Source organism: Cygnus atratus, chromosome 10 (assembly GCF_013377495.2).
Source record: "Cygnus atratus isolate AKBS03 ecotype Queensland, Australia chromosome 10, CAtr_DNAZoo_HiC_assembly, whole genome shotgun sequence".
NCBI classification, from domain to species: Eukaryota; Metazoa; Chordata; class Aves; order Anseriformes; family Anatidae; genus Cygnus; species Cygnus atratus.
This window is the reverse complement of record NC_066371.1, coordinates 6018322-6037834: the sequence shown is the minus strand read 5'-3', so window position 1 is coordinate 6037834 and position 19513 is coordinate 6018322. Positions and strand designations below refer to the sequence as shown.

The 19513-nt window shown below is 38.8% G+C and overlaps 2 protein-coding genes across 2 annotated transcripts in view; one reads left to right on the top strand and one right to left on the bottom strand.

Annotated features, from left to right (window-relative positions):
* The window catches only part of SUCLG2 (succinate-CoA ligase GDP-forming subunit beta), a 115292-nt gene extending 114321 nt beyond the window's left edge, over nt 1-971 (bottom strand). Inside the window, exon 1 of the mRNA XM_035546572.2 lies at nt 661-971. Within this exon, the coding sequence (XP_035402465.1) occupies nt 661-903 (243 nt within the window). The 5' untranslated portion in view covers nt 904-971. The remainder of the gene's footprint in view (nt 1-660) is intronic.
* Nucleotides 972-1392: 421 nt separating this feature from the next.
* The window catches only part of TAFA1 (TAFA chemokine like family member 1), a 317847-nt gene continuing 299726 nt past the window's right edge, over nt 1393-19513 (top strand). The window contains exons 1-5 of the mRNA XM_050712786.1: nt 1393-1474; nt 3292-3369; nt 6315-6488; nt 6579-6739; nt 8113-8187. The gene's annotated coding sequence lies outside the window, so the exon portion shown is untranslated. The remainder of the gene's footprint in view (nt 1475-3291; nt 3370-6314; nt 6489-6578; nt 6740-8112; nt 8188-19513) is intronic.

The following is a 19513-nucleotide window of genomic DNA, read 5'->3' as shown; positions in this document are numbered from 1 at the left end:
TTAATTTTAAGGAAGGGGAAAGGAATGTTCTGCAGCAGTGCTAAGCAACGATTAAAAGGATTACGTTAAGCAGCATTGATACACTCTAAACTTGCATTATGGAAAGCAAAAGTACCTCCTAAATTCCCAGGACCAAAAGGCCACACTAGAGCCTTCCAAAGACCATCTGAAGGAAACAGCCCTGATCTGATACCCTCATCTGCCCAAGAAGCGGGGTGGCATGGGGCCACCTCACCCTACCAAGGAGGGGATTGCCATGGCCACAGCCCCGCTAGCAGCCCTTTGCCCCAACCCCGTAGGACATGTTCCAGAGAGGGGGACTTATTTGTTTATTTCCAGCCCTACAGACACAGCGTGGATTCAGGCTCAGCACATCTGGCAGCCAAAACCTGACCAGCAGCAGCCTGGGGAGCGCGAAGGAAGAAAGCAAAGGTCTCCTCCTCCCGCCGGCCACCAACAGGCGCTCGCTTGGCAGAGCCCCGCTCCGACAGGGACGCTGCGAGGTGCAGCCCCCGCCGGGCACCGAGGAGAAGCAGCTTCTGTGACCGGCGAGCAGCAGCTGGACGGACGGGGAGCACGGCGCTTTCCGCAGAGGCTCCCAGCGCGCCGGGTGCGGTGCCCGCCGCCCTCCCTCGGCGCCCCGGGGCCGGCCTCACTCACCGGGAAGCCGCCCCGCAGGCGGGCGGATCGCAGGGCCAGGTCCCGCAGCACAGCCCCCGCCTGCTTAGCCAGGGGAGCCGCCATCTTAAGCCGCGCAGCGTGCCCGCCCGGCCGCCGCTGTCTCCGCCCTGTCTCGCTCCCCGGGCGGAAGCTCGGCTCGGCCGCGGGGCGCCTCACGGCTCCGGAGGGGCGGAGAGGGGCCGGGCGGGGCGCGGGTTGCGGCGCTGGGTGCCCGCGGGGCATGGGGACAGGGGGCGACAGGGGCGGGGGGCCGTGAGGAGACGCGGGGAGGGAGGGAGGAAGAGATCTTGGTGCTTGGCAGCTTTGGAGTAGCGTTGCAGGGCTGGGGCGGGAGGTTGGAGGAGGAGAAAGAAGAAGGAGAAGGAGGTTGGAGAAGAAGTAGAGAAGGCAGTGGTTGAGAGCGATGGGCAGCTAGGTAGTGTGGGCTGGTACTCAGTTGCAAGTGGTCACCTGCTGAGGTACTGCACTGTCAGCTCCCCTTCTTTCATGATTAAAAGCACTTTAAAAAGATTAATGGGGAATAGTAAATTAACTTATGCTAATAAGCTCTAATAAACCCTGCTGCGATCCGGCTGACTCTTAGTAGGTACTTTGGTCAGAACTCCAAGAGGTGCCTCAGTTCCTTCTTCACCCACAGGTAAAACGTGTTCGTTAACACCAAAGCTGAGGTACTGAATTCTGGACCTCCTGGAGGACAGGCCATAAAATCGGAGCCCTGGTAGCTTGCGTCTCATCATCTGGCTATAAAATCTAACACAGAACAGCTCCCAGGCTGAGCTGTGGTTTCATGAAAGTGAGTCCCAGCAGACAAGTTTGGAAAAATACCTCATTGCCATCGGTGTGGAAAGACACGGGGGCTGGTATGGACACAGGTGTAGCATGTCAAACAAGCTCATGAGTCAAATGGCCTTGTCTGTATCTGCTTCTAGTTAATCCACACTCTGGATAATCCATCCATAAGTAATGCAGAGTTGACTTTAAATAATTCACACACATTGGCAATTAACAATGATAGTTTGAAAAAAAAATGTGAAAAATGAGCAGCAGATGAGATACCCTTGTAATTTTATAGCAGTTCAAATTAAATTCACCTACATGGAAGAATGCAAAGTTTAACACTATATGAAGGCATTATGCTGATCATTATTTATTCAGTGTTTTGTAATGAAGTAGTAGGATAAACAAGAGTTATTCCTAGTCCAGGACATCAGTGGGAACAAAGGAGAATGCTCCTGTCAGTGCTTAGGACTTATATTCTTAAATGTGTGTTTAAAAAAAGATCAGGACCGAACATCTTTATTGGAATTTAATCAGTAAATAAATTATACTTCTATTAGAAAAAAAATCTGCAATTTCATAAAAACAGAGGTGCTAGGAAAATCTGAAATTGAACAGTTTTGTCTTTGTCATGACAATTTAAGTAATGCAATATGTTTCAATAAAAAGTCTGAAGATGCAGCTTTTTGATAGCATTGAGCAATAATGTATGGTACCCAATATTAACCTAGGTATTACTGTGTGCGTGTTCTTTCAAAATGTTATATACTGACTTCAGTATTATGATGGAGGAAATATAATTTCATTTTTAGTTTCATGACTGTGGCTCAATAAGCACAGTGTTTCCTATTCATACAAACTATTATAGCTGTCTGCATTAGGTTTATATATATAACAGGTATATAAGCTTTCAGATAATGTGTGTGGATTGCATGCAACACTATCATTTAATGCTATGAGGAGCACTTTCAATGCATAACATAGATTGTGGAGAAGCTTCTTTACTATATTTTTTATTGTTTAGATTTGGTAAATGCAAAAACACCATGCAAATGCGCAGTCTGTGTTAGTCACCAAGGGATGATTTTTGTGTATCTCTATGGCAGAAGATATCTGATCTTTGAAGTATAAAAAGTATTGGGATTCACTGTCTTCACATTTAGTCACCTTGTTTGTAAATATACCAAAGAAAATGTAGGTTGAATAGGTCCCAAGCAATCAGCAAGGCAAGCAAGAGCTAGCTTTCTTGGATTATGGGGTACAAAGATGTGGGGGGTGGGAGGGGTGTTTGAGAGGCATCCAACATGGATTATTATTAGGAAACCCACTTGGGATGCTGGAATTTGGGATCAGCTAAGGATTGGTCCCAATGTACTACCCTCACAAGTAAGGAGAGAAGAGGAGTGAATTGCAAAATAAGAAAGGGCTGAGGGAGGCTGATTGCAAAGTACATTCTTTCTAGGCTTCCAGAGATTCCTCCCTGTATCTGTCATGGGTATGCAGCACTTGAGGGTGCTGCCTTCCTCATATCTTCCCCAGGATGCATAAAAAGCTAGATTGTAGCTATACTTTGGTCTTCTTAATGCAGAACAATCAGTAATGTTTTTGCAGTTAAGTAAAGTTTAAAAAAACATGCCATAATGCATAACTCTTATGAACTTATCCCTAAGCCTAAGTAGATGATAGTGTTTAAGTGAAAACATTAAAAAAAGAAAAAAAGTAACCTTTTTGCAAGTAAAGAAAATAATAATTTTGAGTGTTTTTGCATTTCCTCTTCATTGCAGCGGTTCTTGTTAACGATGAAATAGTACATTCATTTTCTCATCCATACAGATTACCTCCCAAAACATTACTTGCTAGAGATGGATGTCACACCCAGCACATGGATGGTGTAAACAGCAGTTCAGAAAGGTTGTTTATCATTAACTTTTCATTTAACCATAAAACCATTTGACAAATACAAACTCATTATAACTAGCAGAGCTGAATGGAGGTTTTTTTTTTCTCAATACTTTTTCCTGTGCAACATATCTGAGCTTATGCTGATACCTGTCAGGAATAAAATCATTGTTACAGCAATGAAGCAGGGAGCATTTATGTTTTAATGGATAGCATAGTCTTCTAATTTAGACTGAAATATAATTGGGAAAAATACATCTTTCCTTATTAAGATGATTAGTCTTACAACTTCAATAGAGTACCTGTGACTCAGGTGAACCCTCATCGTTTCACTTTTGGTCACTGGTAATATGATTGTTCTAATCTGTTTTTGATGGGTTGCAGCCTCCTTTTTGGAACACTGTAAACAGTGGACTGAAAGACATTTCATCATGTACATATTAACTTATAATTATACTTGTGTCAACTGCAGAACACAGTCTTCATATCTGCATACATTTCCTAAAGAGTATGTTAATTTCAATGTGAAATACATGCCACACACAGCATTCCCAGGAATAATTCATGACTGTAGTAAAACTGCGTGAAATTCACTAGAATAGTACCACTGAAGGTGACTGAAGGACAGAAAACATGATCATAGACACAGTGTCACTATAGAGTGTGAGTCCCGATGCGCAAGTGCCTCTCAGTCTATGTTGCTGTCTCAGTCCTTCACTACTCCTCATCCCTTTTTTGAGTCCATGTCTGTTCACCTCCACATATGAAATTGAAAAAAAAAAAAAGAAAAAAAGAGAGGGAGAAAAAAGCTATGGTAGGTGGTAAATGTACCAATGAGTGGAGGAAGGAGAACAGAAGTTTAAAATAACAATGTGCAATTCTAGAACACAAAAGGAGGATGAAATTAAAGATTGAAAAATAGCATATTAGAATTGTAAATGACCTCCTAGGTCAATGAGTTCAGTCATTGCATACAGCCACAGAATTTCCATTTGTTAAAAAATTACTCAAATATAATGTGAGGGATCCAGGAAGTTAGCAAGATAGAGTGGTTTTTTGGCTAGGTAGGATTGAATTTTCTGGTTGCAGTGTCTTCAGCAAATATGTGAGCTCTATCTACTGCTGCATCATTGGTCTATCTATGTAAATATCAGTTTGCCTTGTTCATTTTCAAATTGTGCACACCTCTGCCATACCTAGTGGAATTTGGATGTGGCTAGGAGCAAAAGAATAAAGCTGAGCTTCGAAACAGGTTCGTTGCACCTCCTGTTTGTTGGGGAGGGAAACCACTGTGCCACCTTGTAACACTGCGATAACTTTGGCATAGTTAAAACTAGAAACAGAAAAGCAGCGCCTTAAAACACGAACTGCTTTAAATAACAAAATGTAGGAATAAAGAGAAACAGTAGCAACGCAACCCATTTTAAAAAGATTTATGGCAAGAGAGGCAATACCAGGGGGAGCAGTAGTAACAGTAATGCTCCCCCTTTTTGATATCTTAATGTTCGACTCTGTGAAAGAGAAACATTCAGGAATTATGACATAAATTAATTGGCTGAAAACAGTAGAAGTGATGCATCAGTTTGTAAGAGATGTCTTCCTTTTGCCAGCGGCCTACCGTATAGTAAGGCAGGCAGGGGAGTTCGGGTTTCTCAGCAGAGATACACCGTAGGTCTATAACACTCAGTTCCAACAATGTTGAGGACCCTGATATTGTGGACAGAAAGACAATTTTATTGAACTTCTGTCAGAGACAATATAGGACTGTGAATAGAAAAAGTGTAAAGAACTGAGCTGTGGGATACAGGGGAAGAAAACAACCTCTCAAAGGCTGGACCTCTTTGATAAGGTGTGACTATATCCCCAGAAAGACTTTGAAGCCTTTAGAAAGTATAGACAATCTAAGTTCAGGAAAGAAATGTCTAACAGTCCAAAAAAAAAAAAAAAAGGTAAAAAAAAAGGTAAAAAAGAGTTACTTGGGAAAAAGGAGCAGAGGTTGGAATAGCAGCAAAACAGTGATGTAATGAAAAAGCAGGCACTGTCACGTATGTGCTAAGCAATTCAGTCTATTACAGAGGCAAACATTCTAAAAAAGCCCACACCGATTTATCAAATATGAAGGAGAGTCGTGGCTAGATCAATAGTATTCTTTAAATTACATTAAAAACATACTTATCAGCAAGCCATTATATTTAAAAACATATTTAACAGCAAGTTATCTAGTGTATAAAGAAAAGTTCACAGATGAGGAGCTTGCCCTGACAGTTAAATGTGGAACAGCAATACCCAAGGGCACATGCTTACTGATAGGAATCTGTGGGCTCTGTGTGTGCCATGCAGTTAATCTCTTTAGCTGTTTCACAGTAAGGCTGGAATACCCATGTGGAAGAGTAAAGGCAAGATGGCACTGCCTAAAGAGAAATTATTTGGATTCTAACAGAGCAAGCATTGTTATGTAGGATTGTTTGTGTCCAGCACAGTCTCTGCAGAAAGTTGAGCATTTTCCAGGAATGGAACCTGAGTACTGCTTGAGACTACAGACAGCTGTAACTAAAAGTGTTCCTATAAGTAATGTTTGCCTTTTGGTAAAAGGAGGCTAGGGAAATCAGGAAAGCTACAGGTGTTCTCATCACATCTAACCCATGTTTTAATTAAGAGATTGCAAAATACCTTATAGCATGTCACCCCAACCAGTCACAGGTCTAAAATTGTCTATTGTGATTAAATTCTAAACCTGTTGGCTGGAGGGGCTCATAATATGTGAGGGGTAATTTTTTCCTGATGAATTTTATGGATTGCAGAGGAAGGGAAATTGATTTTTCTGCCGAATTAAGTATTGATTTAAATGTAGCTTTCTATGCTAGCTAGTTTAGGGTCATGGGGTACTATTTCACTGGATTTTGTAGATTGCTTGCTATGTTTTCCTATTTCAATAAAATCTTTTGGCATGGATGCAGGTTTCACTTTCATTATAACTGGTTGGACATCAGCAAGTGGTTCAGTGATCACGGAAGTTCATGAAAACCATAAACTTTCCGAGCAGCCTAACAAAGAAGTGCAGCACTGTGTAAAAAAATCTTAAAACCTAAATACGCCTCCAGAGAAAACCGAACTGCCTGAACACAAAGCAGGTATAGCTTCTGCTATGTTGATTGTTTATCCTTAATAAATGTGTTTTGTTTGTCCTTAATAAGCATGCTTTGATGGTTTTGTTTCTCTAGGAAATTTTGGAATGTTTCAGTGCATAAAAATGAGTCTACAATCAAAATTCTACCCCAATGGGTATTTTTGTACTCTCAGTCTTTGCTTCAGAAAAGGCTGAATTTTGTCTTAAGTAGAAAACCAGTGAAGACCAATTCATTAAAAACAACTGCCATAGGAGGTATGTGATTTGTTTTGAGAATCATTTAGGCTCAAAATGCATACAGTACTAAAAATTCAGAGAAACAATAGAAAATCTACATGGACAGCTCATTTAAAGGCTGTGATGATTTTATGTTTAGAATTAAGGTAATGTGCATCTAAAGTGTAGTGTTCTGAGATAATTACTCTTTTATTCACTTTAGAGTTTGTTTCTTTAGACTTTTTTTAGTATTAAGCTATGTACTGAAATGAATCTGTTTGTTCCTCCAGGCTACATGTGGTTTATGCAATGAAATTTAGAGTAAGATTCCCAACAAATGACGAAGTTGAAGAGAGAAATGCCAAGATCTTATTGTTTCTGGGAAAGTAGTTATTACAGTTTCTGTGGCTTATGGTTCAGTTCTATACAAAATACTGAACTTACTAATACTAGTTAACCAGCAGAAATCAATGCAAGTGCATAATGCACTTTTATCAGTAGGAATACCCAAATTATCAGGTGTTATTTTTAACTGAAAAAAAATGTTGCCAATGAATACTCTCCCAAATTCTAGTGGAATTTGTGTATATTCAAGAGTTTGTATTTCCTTCAATAATCCCATATCGTATTGCCAGCCAGGAGAAGAAGAAAAAAAAAAAAAGAAAAGAAAGAAATACCAATGACCATATGATTTGTAAGGCACATGCAACTGACTGCCACATTTCAGCTGAAAACACAACTATTCCCCCCCTGTAAAACTGAAAATGATTACAGTCAATTCATTACTTCAGAAGAACGAATAACTGAGGAATTTGCAAAATACATCAGTGTTCTGTGAAGAAGAGAAGAATTTGTTAGGCAATAATTGTTATGAATTAATCGGTTAGCTTTAATGCTAAGTATAATTTTGTGATACAGCATATGAGTATGAGCTTTAGTCAATACACACTCAAAGAACAGGCTTGGGAAGGGATTTGTCCCATGTTCAGAGTTTCTGGAGAATAGCAGTGAGTCTTTATGTTAACTCTCATCTCTCAATATAAAGAGCAGCTGGGCTCATGCTGTCTTACATTAGAAGCACAGACTTAGGCAGTAGCACTGCACGTTATAGAGACCTTTTTCTGCTGTGTCCTGCAGAAGTCTCTCATTCTTTTCAGACCAGTGAGAGCAGTAAACCAAAGACTTCTGGCATCATATAAAGCACAAAAGATATATATATATGTGTGTGTGTGTGTACATATATATATATGTAATGCAGACCTCTATTGACAGAATATTTGTATTTATCTATTTAGCATAGAAAATATACTAAAATGGGATAAAAGATTTTTCTTCTATTGTTTTTTGTGACATAAAGAAGTCTGCAGTATTTTCCTCTCTAATTCCTCCATTTTCTTCCTGCTTATTCGTAGAACCATAGAATCATAGAATAACCTGAGTCGGAAGGGACCCATAAGGATCATCGAGTACAACCCCTATTCAAAACTGTAAGTTTCAGTACACCTAATTTTCCACAGATCACTAGCAAATGTGCAGATTAATTGCATATAACACTGATCAAATTGCATAGAATTGTTAATGTAGCCCATCCCTGCCCTGTTGCATCTGTGCTGTCAGACTGAACATGTCTGTCGATAAGTAATATGTAGTAAACCTAAGGGCTGAGAGACTGAGAATCAGCTCCATAAAACTCCACCCAAATGAGAAAATCAGCCCTTGATGAACAGTGAGTGTAGACCATCAGAAGTCATTTTTCTTGATGGGCAGATGGAAAAATGTATTTTTGAAGGTAGGCTGTTAAGTTTTTGAGAGGCAACTATCAGAGGTCATTTAAGCCTTGGCTGATTATGTCTTAGGCCTTAGCCAAGACTAAATGGCAAGTTCAAAAGTCTTATATGTACAGCTGTGATCTGCTGAGTGAAGGGTGCTTATCACAGATGAAAGTTAAAGAAAAGAGATGAAGTCGAAGTTAATGAAAAGGAGAGGGCTCTCCTTTTTAAGGCAGCATGCTTATTGATGAACTGAAAGCCAGCGATTGTTTTACATTGTGTGGCACTTTTCCTCCCTTGGCTATGTGAAACTGAACCAGTGCTCATGTTTGCTATTCAATCTGTGCCCTTCTTACAAAGAATGCTGGTTTTGTATATCTAAAGCATTCAGTCGTACCCTAGGAAGATAAAATGGTCTGCAACTTTAGAAAAATAATAAAAATGAGGGGGCAAGAGCATGCAGCAACTGTCATCCTAGTCAAAAAGGCATTAGAATCATGGCCTTATCTTTGTGATGTATTTCAAAGCCACTTAACAAAGATGAAGCAAAAGCTCACAGAGAGGTTTGGTGATGAGTTATTTTGTCTCATTCCATTTGTTATCTGCCAAACAGTGCAGTAGTCATATATGACAACCTTCCTTTACAGACACGGTTGCCATCCTAACTTTATCCAGCCCATCTATAACTTAATTTTCATGGTGTCTCTAGGCAAGTGGTCTGCAGTATTGCTAAGATTTCTGCTCAGATACCGTGACACCTAAACAAAAAAGGTCCTATCTTAAGGCAATTCCCATCATTTGTCGAAGTAAGCTGAAATTTTCATCAGGGAGCTATTGCTTCTCATTTATAAAGGAAAACATCAGCTATTATGGTAATAATACAGAAAGCCTCATTAATTACAGCACACAATAAAGAATAAAGTGAGTTTAAAGAAGCCAAACAGATGGTGTAGTATAAACAGGCTTTTTAAACAGTAACCTTCACAGTAGGGAATGCTGTAGGTAAGAGTGCAACTTAACTTTCATTAGAACATTTTTATTTCTATGTTTAGAACATAGAAGTATTTCCAGATATGTTCTTTGCTGAAAGTTGAATTATTTTGGAAAGTCTGAGAAAAACAAAAAGCAATACAATTGCTTTCTAATTACAGAAATTATAAGGTGAGGGCTGGGGGAGAAGAGGATATGCTGTCATGTTTTTACTGTTTTCTGACATTCTTTCTGCACTTGTGAAACATTTTGTAAGAAAAAGTTTATCAAGAATTTTCTAGGAAGAAGTTTGATCATTAGCAGAGAAAAAAAAAAAGAAGCAGACAGCTCTATTTTGGGAGCTAATGGGGAGGAGGGCTAGAAACCATTGCATAAAGGGAGGAGCCCTCCTTTTTCATTTTCCCCAAAGGAAGGCAAAAGCAAGGTGAGGAATCATGGGATCATAGAATCATCTGGGTTGAAAAAGACTTTCAATATCATGTCCAAGTATCAACCTGACCTACCGAGTCCAGGGCTTGAAGTATTGTTATAAGTTAGAGGCAATTTTAAGACATGAACCTATTAAAGATTCCTCCAACCATATTCAGCATTCCTCTGTGCCTAGGAAACTAAAATGGAATATGCCAGTTTCCCGTGCAAGCATCCAGAAAATATCTGCAATACAGACTTATAAATTATTTGATTAGAGAAACCATACACGTTCAATTGTACATACCATAAAACTAACAAAACTAAGTCTGTGTGGTTTATGAACTCAGTTCCTATCCAGTAACTTACTAGCAGAATTTACTGTAATGAGTACTGAAGAAAGGTTTCCCTCTGCTTCAGTGCAGCAGTACAAGAAGGACTGCTCATGTCTGCTGGTAACTTAGCTGACCAGCCCCAGGAAAGGCAGATGCTCAGATAAGTCACCTTGCATCCATGCTGTCTTTGTAGGATGCCTGTGTGTAAATCTCATATGCCTTTGCAGACTCTGAAATGGCAGCAACCTCAAGCCTTATTTATTTTTTTAGTATCCAATGACTTCAGCAGGAGAATAGGATTCTGTAAGGACTAGCTCTCTCCTAATAGCTGAGGAGCATCTACAAAAGGAGGAGAGGCTGGATATTGGGCAGGTTTGAGGCAATGGCCTCAAAAACCTTAAGCTGGGAGCTTTTGTTCTAAACTTTAAGGACATGGACTTTTTGCTTGGGGACCATGAGTTTTAAATAGTTTCTGTTCATTCTTCTAATATCATTCATCTACTTAGGCTCTGTTGGATTATTCTTGACATAATGTACATAACTGTAGTTATTTACAGTATACACTCCCATTTCTTTTGGCTATGAGCTTTCTGCTGCCTCAGTGATCTACATATTACATTTTAACTTTAATGTTAACGAAAATCTAATTTCATGGCAATAAAATGAAATTCAGATACTTTTTTCTTCCTGATGTAATTAGAAATTAAGCCCAGTTTATTTTTAGTCTGGACATTTAATTGCAAGAAAACAACAGTCTTTGGGAGGAAAAAAAGGAGCTCACTATGGGAATACTTCTGAACTCAAGCAACTGTTGTTTCGATTTTGAACTGTACAATCAGGTGGAGAAATGAATTTTGTTCAACCTTCTGAGCTGTCATATGTTTTGAAACTGGGCAGTAGGAAGCTGGGATACCCTATACTCTAGCCCATTTCTTGTCTCAAGCCTTTTTGTTTGTTGTCACTGAAACTGTGGTTCCCCTGTATGCAGCATATGGTAGTGTAGAGAATATTAAGAGTAAGGTTGGATTTGTGGCTGTTCTGTTAAGATCTGGGATGACTCATTGGACAACCCGCCTGTACATTACCCCTTGTTTTACAGGCATCAAAGGCAATTCCATGTGATACTACCACAGCTTTTCCTTGGGTACCATAACCACTGACACCAGCCTGCTCCTCAGCATGCCAGTCCAACAGGCCACATAGGCTCAGGCAGCTCATGAGGGTGGTTTTGTCTTGATTTTTAATATATCAATGGTCATATTAATCTGATCCTTGAATGTGGTAGTAGCAAGAGACAAAACCCTGTCTCATGAAGAAAACTTCTAGCTGTTAATGGGTCTTTCGGTCATCCATCTGAAAAGATATCTAGCTCGTGTTCACAAAATGCATGTATGAAACTGTAGCAGCTCTGAAACTCAGGAGCTCTTCGCTGCCATCTGTCAGTGAACTGAAAAGAGAGGGGGAAGTATGTACAAACTTTATTGGCATATTTATTTGCCCTCCCTTTTGTGGACTTAGAGAAATATTTATGGACTTAGAGAAATGAAACACTATCATACTTGTTGCATGGTGAAGAAAATCAGAACTGTATTTAAATATAATATTGTTAGGAGTTACCCATAACGGAACCTCAAACTGACATGGGATATTAAATGAGGCTGAGTCTATATGTATATGTAAGTACATCTGTTCATAACTGACGTGATGTGTTGAGTGTGCTGAGCAATGGAGTGCAGACATCAGTATGACAGTAGATGATAGTAGCATCATTTAGGTACAATGATACAGAATTAGCACTGACAAAGAATGTAAATGGGAGAGACAATAAATTGCTTCCTCTATGAAATGAGGCAGCCCTTCTAGGGAGTATTTTTAGATCTGTCTCTTCCCTTTTTTGATAATAAATGATGAAGAGGGTGCAGCTGATAGGCAAACTATGAAATCATTTGTTCATCAAATGTTTAAACCAAGTTAAAAAATGTATCCAAATATACAGCATATGTTTCTGCATGGGTGCAACAGAACTACTTTAAATATTGACATTGTGTAGAAACATTGCTAAGCACTTGGTTCAAATCAGTGATGAATTCCATTTCAGCTTCATTTGAAAATCAAGCAGAGCTTTTAGGAAAGAATTAGTAGTTCTTGGCGAACTCAGAAACAGTGTTTGTTTGCTTTTCATGAGTTCATGAGTTACATTTTGGGCTAGTTTTTGCGAATTTTAAGAAAAAAAAAAGTAGTATCTGAACCTGTTCCTTCTTGTTAACAACAATATTTGGAGGAATAGTTTAAGGATTGTATCATTATAGGAAGTTTCCTTAACACAGCACTCATGAATAGTCTCATTAAAATCAAAGAGCATGACTATATGGCTATGCAAACACAAAGTTTGACCCAGAAACAGAAGATGTACTAGAGTTTCTGTGACATCCTCCAGGGATTTCACTATTGCTATTGATTTTACATGAAGGCACTCAGATAGTACAGTGATGGACGGCAGTATAAAACCCTAAGAGAGATGGATAGACATGATTAAGTGTTTATTGGCTAGTAGTCAGTACCTTTTCCTTATCCTCTCAGGTCCCAATCCACAGATGATATGCTGTTACCACTTTTAGCTCCAGGGTTGGTCATTAAACTCAAGCAGAAATAGCTGATATATTTAGGTCCAGAGGTCTCCAGTTCATTGCTTGTTTATCTCTGTACTAGAGTCTAACATACAATCTTGAGGCCTAAATAAGAAGTAGAATTGTTGTGAATATTTAATTTGCTAAAACCTTTTTATTCAAATACCATTAATCTTTAAAGTTTTCAGTTTTCTTGTTTATTCCTTGGAGAACTTACAATTTCCCCACTTTCCCTTGAGATTGTGGTCTGTTGTCACTCTTTCCAAAGGAAGCATAGAAGTCATATTTTATCCTGAAAGGATTATCCTCCCTTCGTGTTCTGTTTAATGTTTTTAGTTGAGTAGTGTGAACTTTTCTGGACACATTTCTAGGATTTATGCATTAATATCAGACTCCAGATGAAGAGGCTTTTTATCAGATAAGCAAACCTGGGAGGCAGTCCTGAATCTTAACACTGGGGATAGAGGCTGGAACAATACTCTTTCTTAGAGCAAATCTGATTGCATTTGAGTGACACAGAAGATATTTTTCTTTTTTTCACTGGTAGTATTAGTGCCACAATAAACTACATAAGCTCTGTTAAAAACAAACAAACAAACAACAACAACAACAACAACAAAACCAACCTCTGGGATGTGGAAAAATTCAATAGCAATGTGTACTAAGGCGCAATGAACATATTTTTTCATTTACTATTACTTTATATCTAGATGGCCAACTGTCTTAAGAGTGCTTTCAGATCCTGCAGATCAATATTCTGCTAAATTCTGATATTACTGTAGTTGATGGTGTTGCTATCAATGACTTGCTATATAGCAAGGTATCTTTCTGGAATAAGGCATCTTTTCCTTATTCAGGGAACACTATGCTCTTCCAGTTATTGCCATCAGTTGATAGGATGTTGCTGGTACTTGCTCCACACGGCCTGTTTTTTTTTTTCTTTTAGCTAGGATCAAGATTTGAATTTCCCAGATATTTTTATTTGTTTATGTATTTATTTTTTCTATTTTAAGAAGGAAAGGTATAGTGTAGTCTAATGGCAGAAGCAACAGGCTAGACCTACCCAAGCTAAAGTAAATAGACATATATAATGTGTATGAAGTCCACAAAAATATGAAGAAAAGTACACTCTTTCTATATTTGTTGAACCTTTTTAGTTACATATAGCTTACAACTAATACAGGGATTGTATGTGATTTTACTGAGCTAAGTAACGTTTGGTGAACACTAAATTAACAATGTAGTGAACTGATATTTTCTGCTCAGGAGATATCTGTGAACTGCCATAATTTCCTTCTACAATTATTTTTCAAGGACTAGCTTTTTGTCAGTTTCATATTCAATGAATTTCTGAGGAATACTCTACATCTTAGACGTGTTACCCCAGTGTCACCAGTCAAGCAAACTCATATGCAATTCTCAGACCAACAGTCTTTCTGGCAATCATAATATTCTTAGTAAAATCTACTTGCCACAGATCTGTGTCCGAAATGCATTCTGCAACTAAAACAGCATAGAAAAGGTCACTTGCAAATGCTTCAGAGAATATTCACAGCAACCCTCTTTTGCATAACATCTTTTTGCAATAATAATTTTATCATTTCATTATTTGCTGACATTCCCTAGTAACATGTCGATGGTTCTTGAAAAAAAAAAGCATTAAACAATATCAGTGGGTGTTTTTCCCCATCATCCGAAACTTCAGTGCTAGAACTTTGTCCAGACAGCCTGGCTTGTTGTCTGTTGTCACTTGATTCTATTTACCTAACAAATGCTGCCAGTTACCTAGGTTTGTCACAGGCTGTTTCAGTTTCCTTCCACCTTAAGATGTGATTTGCAGCTCCATCACTGAACTGATTATAATAGATTGCTCAGCATCATTTCTCACTCCGTTGTCCACACAATGTGGGGGACATTTTTGTGATCCATTTTCCTTGCAAAGAACTTTGTGGCAAAGATGTATCTCATTGTCATAAAGAAGTACTTTTGTAAACCTTCCTCTTGTAATGAAATTATACATTCTGTGCAAATGTAAATGCTATTTTTTGTTTGTCTGTTTATTTTGCTGTTGAGCTACATCTCAGTTATTTTTTTAGGTTCATGCTTACACATTCTGGACTTGATGGTCAAATGCCTTGAAAATTTACTTGTCTCAATTCTGGTCTAAGATTTCATTGGAAATATTGCATTGTGTATGTAATTATGCCTTCTTCCGGAAGACCAGTCAGTAATTTATACACCATTAGAATGTGTTTTTGATGGGAGCTTGACTAGCTTAATTATTTTACGTGTTTCAGAAGAATTTGCTATCATAAAACTGCATAGTAAAGCATGACAAAAAAGCTGAATAGTTGTAGGATAGCTGGCATCTTTGTATAAACTGAAGTAGTATTCCACCAGTACATAACATCAAATAGCATATACTCTAACTGTACTGGTGTCTTTCTCCCCCACAACAGAAGCGATGTTAAATATTGTAATCGGGTATGCTAATGCTACAGCTACAGAGCCTTTTTGTGGAGTATGTGCTGTAAGCACCCTGTGTTCTGCAGCAAGGTAGCTGGTTTATGACAAACTGTTTTATAGCTGTTCTCTGAAAAACATTCATGATTTACTCATTCAATAGAAGACAGAGGAAACTCAGTGACAACCTACTAAAGGTGTCAGTAACTTTATACTTGCACGTATACTTTCTTAAAAGGAGTTGGATACTTCATTCAGAATGCAGCGTATTTTGGAAAATCACACTATTTGTATCCCATGAGTTTGAGAGGATTTGGTTTGATTTGTTGGGAGGTGTTTGATAGTTATTCTCGCTGTGATTCTTAGTATTGGTGTTATGGTCTAGTGGTCTAGATCCCCAGGAGCTATGCCAGCTTTAGCTCAGTCAGTGGCATGTGAATAGCCCAGTGCCCATCTTCCGAAGATCCAAAAGTAACACAGTGATATCCTGAACTGTGGAAACAAAGAGAGGATTAATGTTCACAACTTTTCTAGAAATGGTCAGTGTATTCTTCTTCATGATATGCTGGCTGCAGGAGCTCGGTGAATTTAAAAGCAGGAAAAGACAGTTGCAAATATTCCATTGAACTGGAAAGCAGTGTTAATAAACTGGTAGAATAATGTGCCTTCCAGCTATAATTTGAGATTGCCTGTGGAAATGCTTAAGCTAAAAGAGGTGCATGCATTATGAAACATAATTACTGCAGGCAAAGCAAGGAAACATTTGCCACCTTGCCGCTGCCCATTCTTATCTCTCTCCTTTATTATTCCTTCACAGTTTTCTTTTCTTTAGCGATGCATCAGCTCTTCAGGTAATAAATCACAGAATCTTTGTGGATAATGTCTTTATTTTGCATGGCAAACACATGCCATAAATCTAGGTAAAACTTAATGACTGGTATACGACATCCTTCGTTCTGTGAGTGGCAGAGACAGAAGATCCCATTTCCACTCAGCTTTCTCACTGCAGGAGAGACAAAACTTGTTGATCAGCTATTTGGGTACTAAAGCGACTGATATCAAGACTCAAAAAAAGGAGGGGAAAAGAGCCATTAATACTGCCCTCATCATTTCCTAGTGTTGGAAACACTTTTACTGTGTCAGTGCTCATGTACCAGCACTGACCCACATCTCCTGCTTTTAGAGCTGTTATTGTTATCTGCCACCATGTAGTGTTATGAAGATGGAGTGGCATTGCTTTACCCGGAGCACTGCTGTTCAATGGGAATAGGTCTTAGGACAACAGTGTTTCTCCTGGGCAAAATGATCTCCACTCATTGTAACGTTGCCTGCGTGTCATACCTAGATTCCCTTCATGGGAGTCCAAAGAAATGAAAGGACTGTAATGATTAAAAGCAGTCCAAAATGGACTAGGCCAATTCTTGACTAGTCTAGGGCTGACTGGTAGAAGCATTTTTTCCCTAAGACATACATATGGCATTTCCATGTTCTTTGTCCCATACTGACTGCTTTGGATATTCATGGCAGCCAGATACTCATTGTAGTACCTCTGTGTCTGGTGAGAAGAATGAAGTGCAGGATCACAGAGTCATAAGCTCCCAAAGTAGAACTGACAGCTCTGAGACAGCGGGCATTTTCTCTGAAGAGGAGTCGTAGTATCAGGCCCATCATATGTAAAACAATTACAGTGTAAGCTAATGAAATCAGATGCCAGCTTTGCTGATATAACTACTTTCACAACCTCTAGCCTTCCAAGCATAACACAGAATAATTCATAATGGGACTGCACAGAACTCTTTCGATTAGATTTCAGCAGTGGAGCGAGTTATTTTAGCTAGGCAGAAGTATGCAAAGCCTGTAGGCTCAGACACATGGTAATTGAATAAATAGACTCAGGCCTCTGCTATCACAAAAAGAAATTAAGAACTCAATGTAAAAGATGTAAGAGTCTACCTCTAAAAGACACCCGTTCAGCTGAAATCGTCTAACTGCACTCCATTCAAAATCACACTTCTGGATGAGGGGAGAGGTTGCTGTTTCTCTGAAAAACTCTCAGCGGTGAGGATGCCTTCAAGTGAAGACTATGAGTGAAACTAACTTTCAGATACTGCAAATGTCAAAAATGCCTGCAATGCATAGAAGAAATTGAACGCTAATCAGTAAACAGAGAGTCTGAAGACAAACTCTCTCAGGGATGCTTCCTTTATTAAAGGTGATATTTCAGCATTTCAGGCAAGTAGTATTAATCACTTGAACCTGACACAGCATGAGCTCTTGTGTTTCTGCCTGTTTTGTGGTGTGTGTGTGTGTGTGTCTCTCCCTCCTCCTTGCAACTGTTTCTGTTTTGTGATGCTTCATGCAGCCTCCCTGACTAAGGGTATTGAAAATAGCACCTAAACCTTGCAGTAGCTGAAAGTTTCTGAGCCAGTGCATGCATTGTTTGGAAGCTTCTTCCCATCTTCATGGCGGTTTTTGCACTTTCCTGGTAGTGATTACTGCTAGGTGATCAGGTTTTTAGTCACTTGATCTTTTCCATTATTGGTAGGAAAGCTTTCCCAAGGTGGAAGGTTTGTTCCCCAGGCAAGTTACTTCAGCCAAGAATGCTTGATCCAGGGCTTTCACTCTGGGCTTCAGATGCTTTCAGGTAGCAAATCGTAGATGAACATCTGGCATGGCTAACTCTTGACTTGCTAATGGATTTGAAGAGAACAAGAAGAGAATAAATTCAGGACTCCATGAAAGAAGGTGGAGAAAGTCCCTAAATGTCCTGTTTTTGGCTGTAATGGCATACTGGAAAGGAAGCGAGAGTGGTTTTGTTTATAATACTTTTATACTATTTTTCAGATATTGTTTACAATCTCTCAGGTGGAAAAAGTGGCATCACACTGGGAAAGAAGCTTTCAGGGCTGTTGCCAGTTTGCAAGAAAACTCATGGGAATTTTGTTGTTGGCTTCAAAAAGGGAGAAGAAATTATTTTTGCCTTCTAGATTTGAGTAAGAATTGCTTATACTGAATATAGATTTTCTAGTCGATTAAGTTCAGTCAGTATGAAATGAACTTAACTGGCCAGACTGACACCTGGAGAATACACCTTGTGCTAGAGGGAATCTTCATTTGTGTAAAGCTGATGGAGCTAATTCTGTTACCTCTTGCTTTGGATCTGACATCTGTGAGGTTCCTGTTGCTGGAGTTACATTTTCTGGGTGAATGGGAACATGCTGAGACAATAGGAGAAACAGGAAGAATCAAAGGAGAATCAATACTCTTCTGTGATGTCCTGTCCTCAGTTAGCAGAATAAGCAGACAGCACACTGGCTTACACTTAGTATCCTACACCTCCAGAGTTCCTACTCACGTCATTCCTCTGATGATCATATAGTGCTTTTGGTACTTTTATTTCTGTTATATGTTTTAAAGAACAGACACATTTTCTTTCTTGCAAGGAAGAGCTAATGTCCTTTCCCTGGTAGAAACATCATAGGATCAACTGACGATGTAAACTGTCAAATACTGCTTGAATATAGGCACCAAGAAAAGGATGGAACGCCAATTTCTGTAGAGTAGCAAAAGCTAACTCTGCTCCAGTCAAAAAATAAATCATAGAAAAATCTTGTTTGAGAGAGATCCAGAATATTACATTCTTCATGGGAATACCACATCAGTTCTGAGTGCTTTGTATGGGAGAGAACTTTTACCTTTGCACAAGTCTGAAGGCAGAGCCCACAGCCATTTTGTTTCACAGAAATGGGAGTGGATGGTAGAATTATTTCAATTGATTGCAACCCAGACATTTATTCTTTTTTTATTTTTTATTGCCTTCCCTTTTGAAGAATTGATTTCAATACAGAAAGCAGTACCAAGAGAAGATTGGCTGTATTGAATTCACATTGAACTGATTAAAAAACATGGAAGTTATTAGAAAAATAAACATATTTCCTTTTGCATTATGCAATATTTCATCCCCAAATTTATTAGTTTAATATACTGTCTAAGTGAAAATGACAATGAATATTATTTAACATCATTGGAGAATATTTTTGGCAGCTGGAAAACATATTTTTGTGTGTGCATTACAGTTTACAATTAAGTATGTTTTTTTATGAAAGAGATCATATAATTTTTCATCTCATGCATCAAACGATTAATAGTTTGAGGTTAGTCTAAATATTCATACATGTCTAATTTTGTTTACATGTTTTTCTGGGCTATTTTAAAACCTTA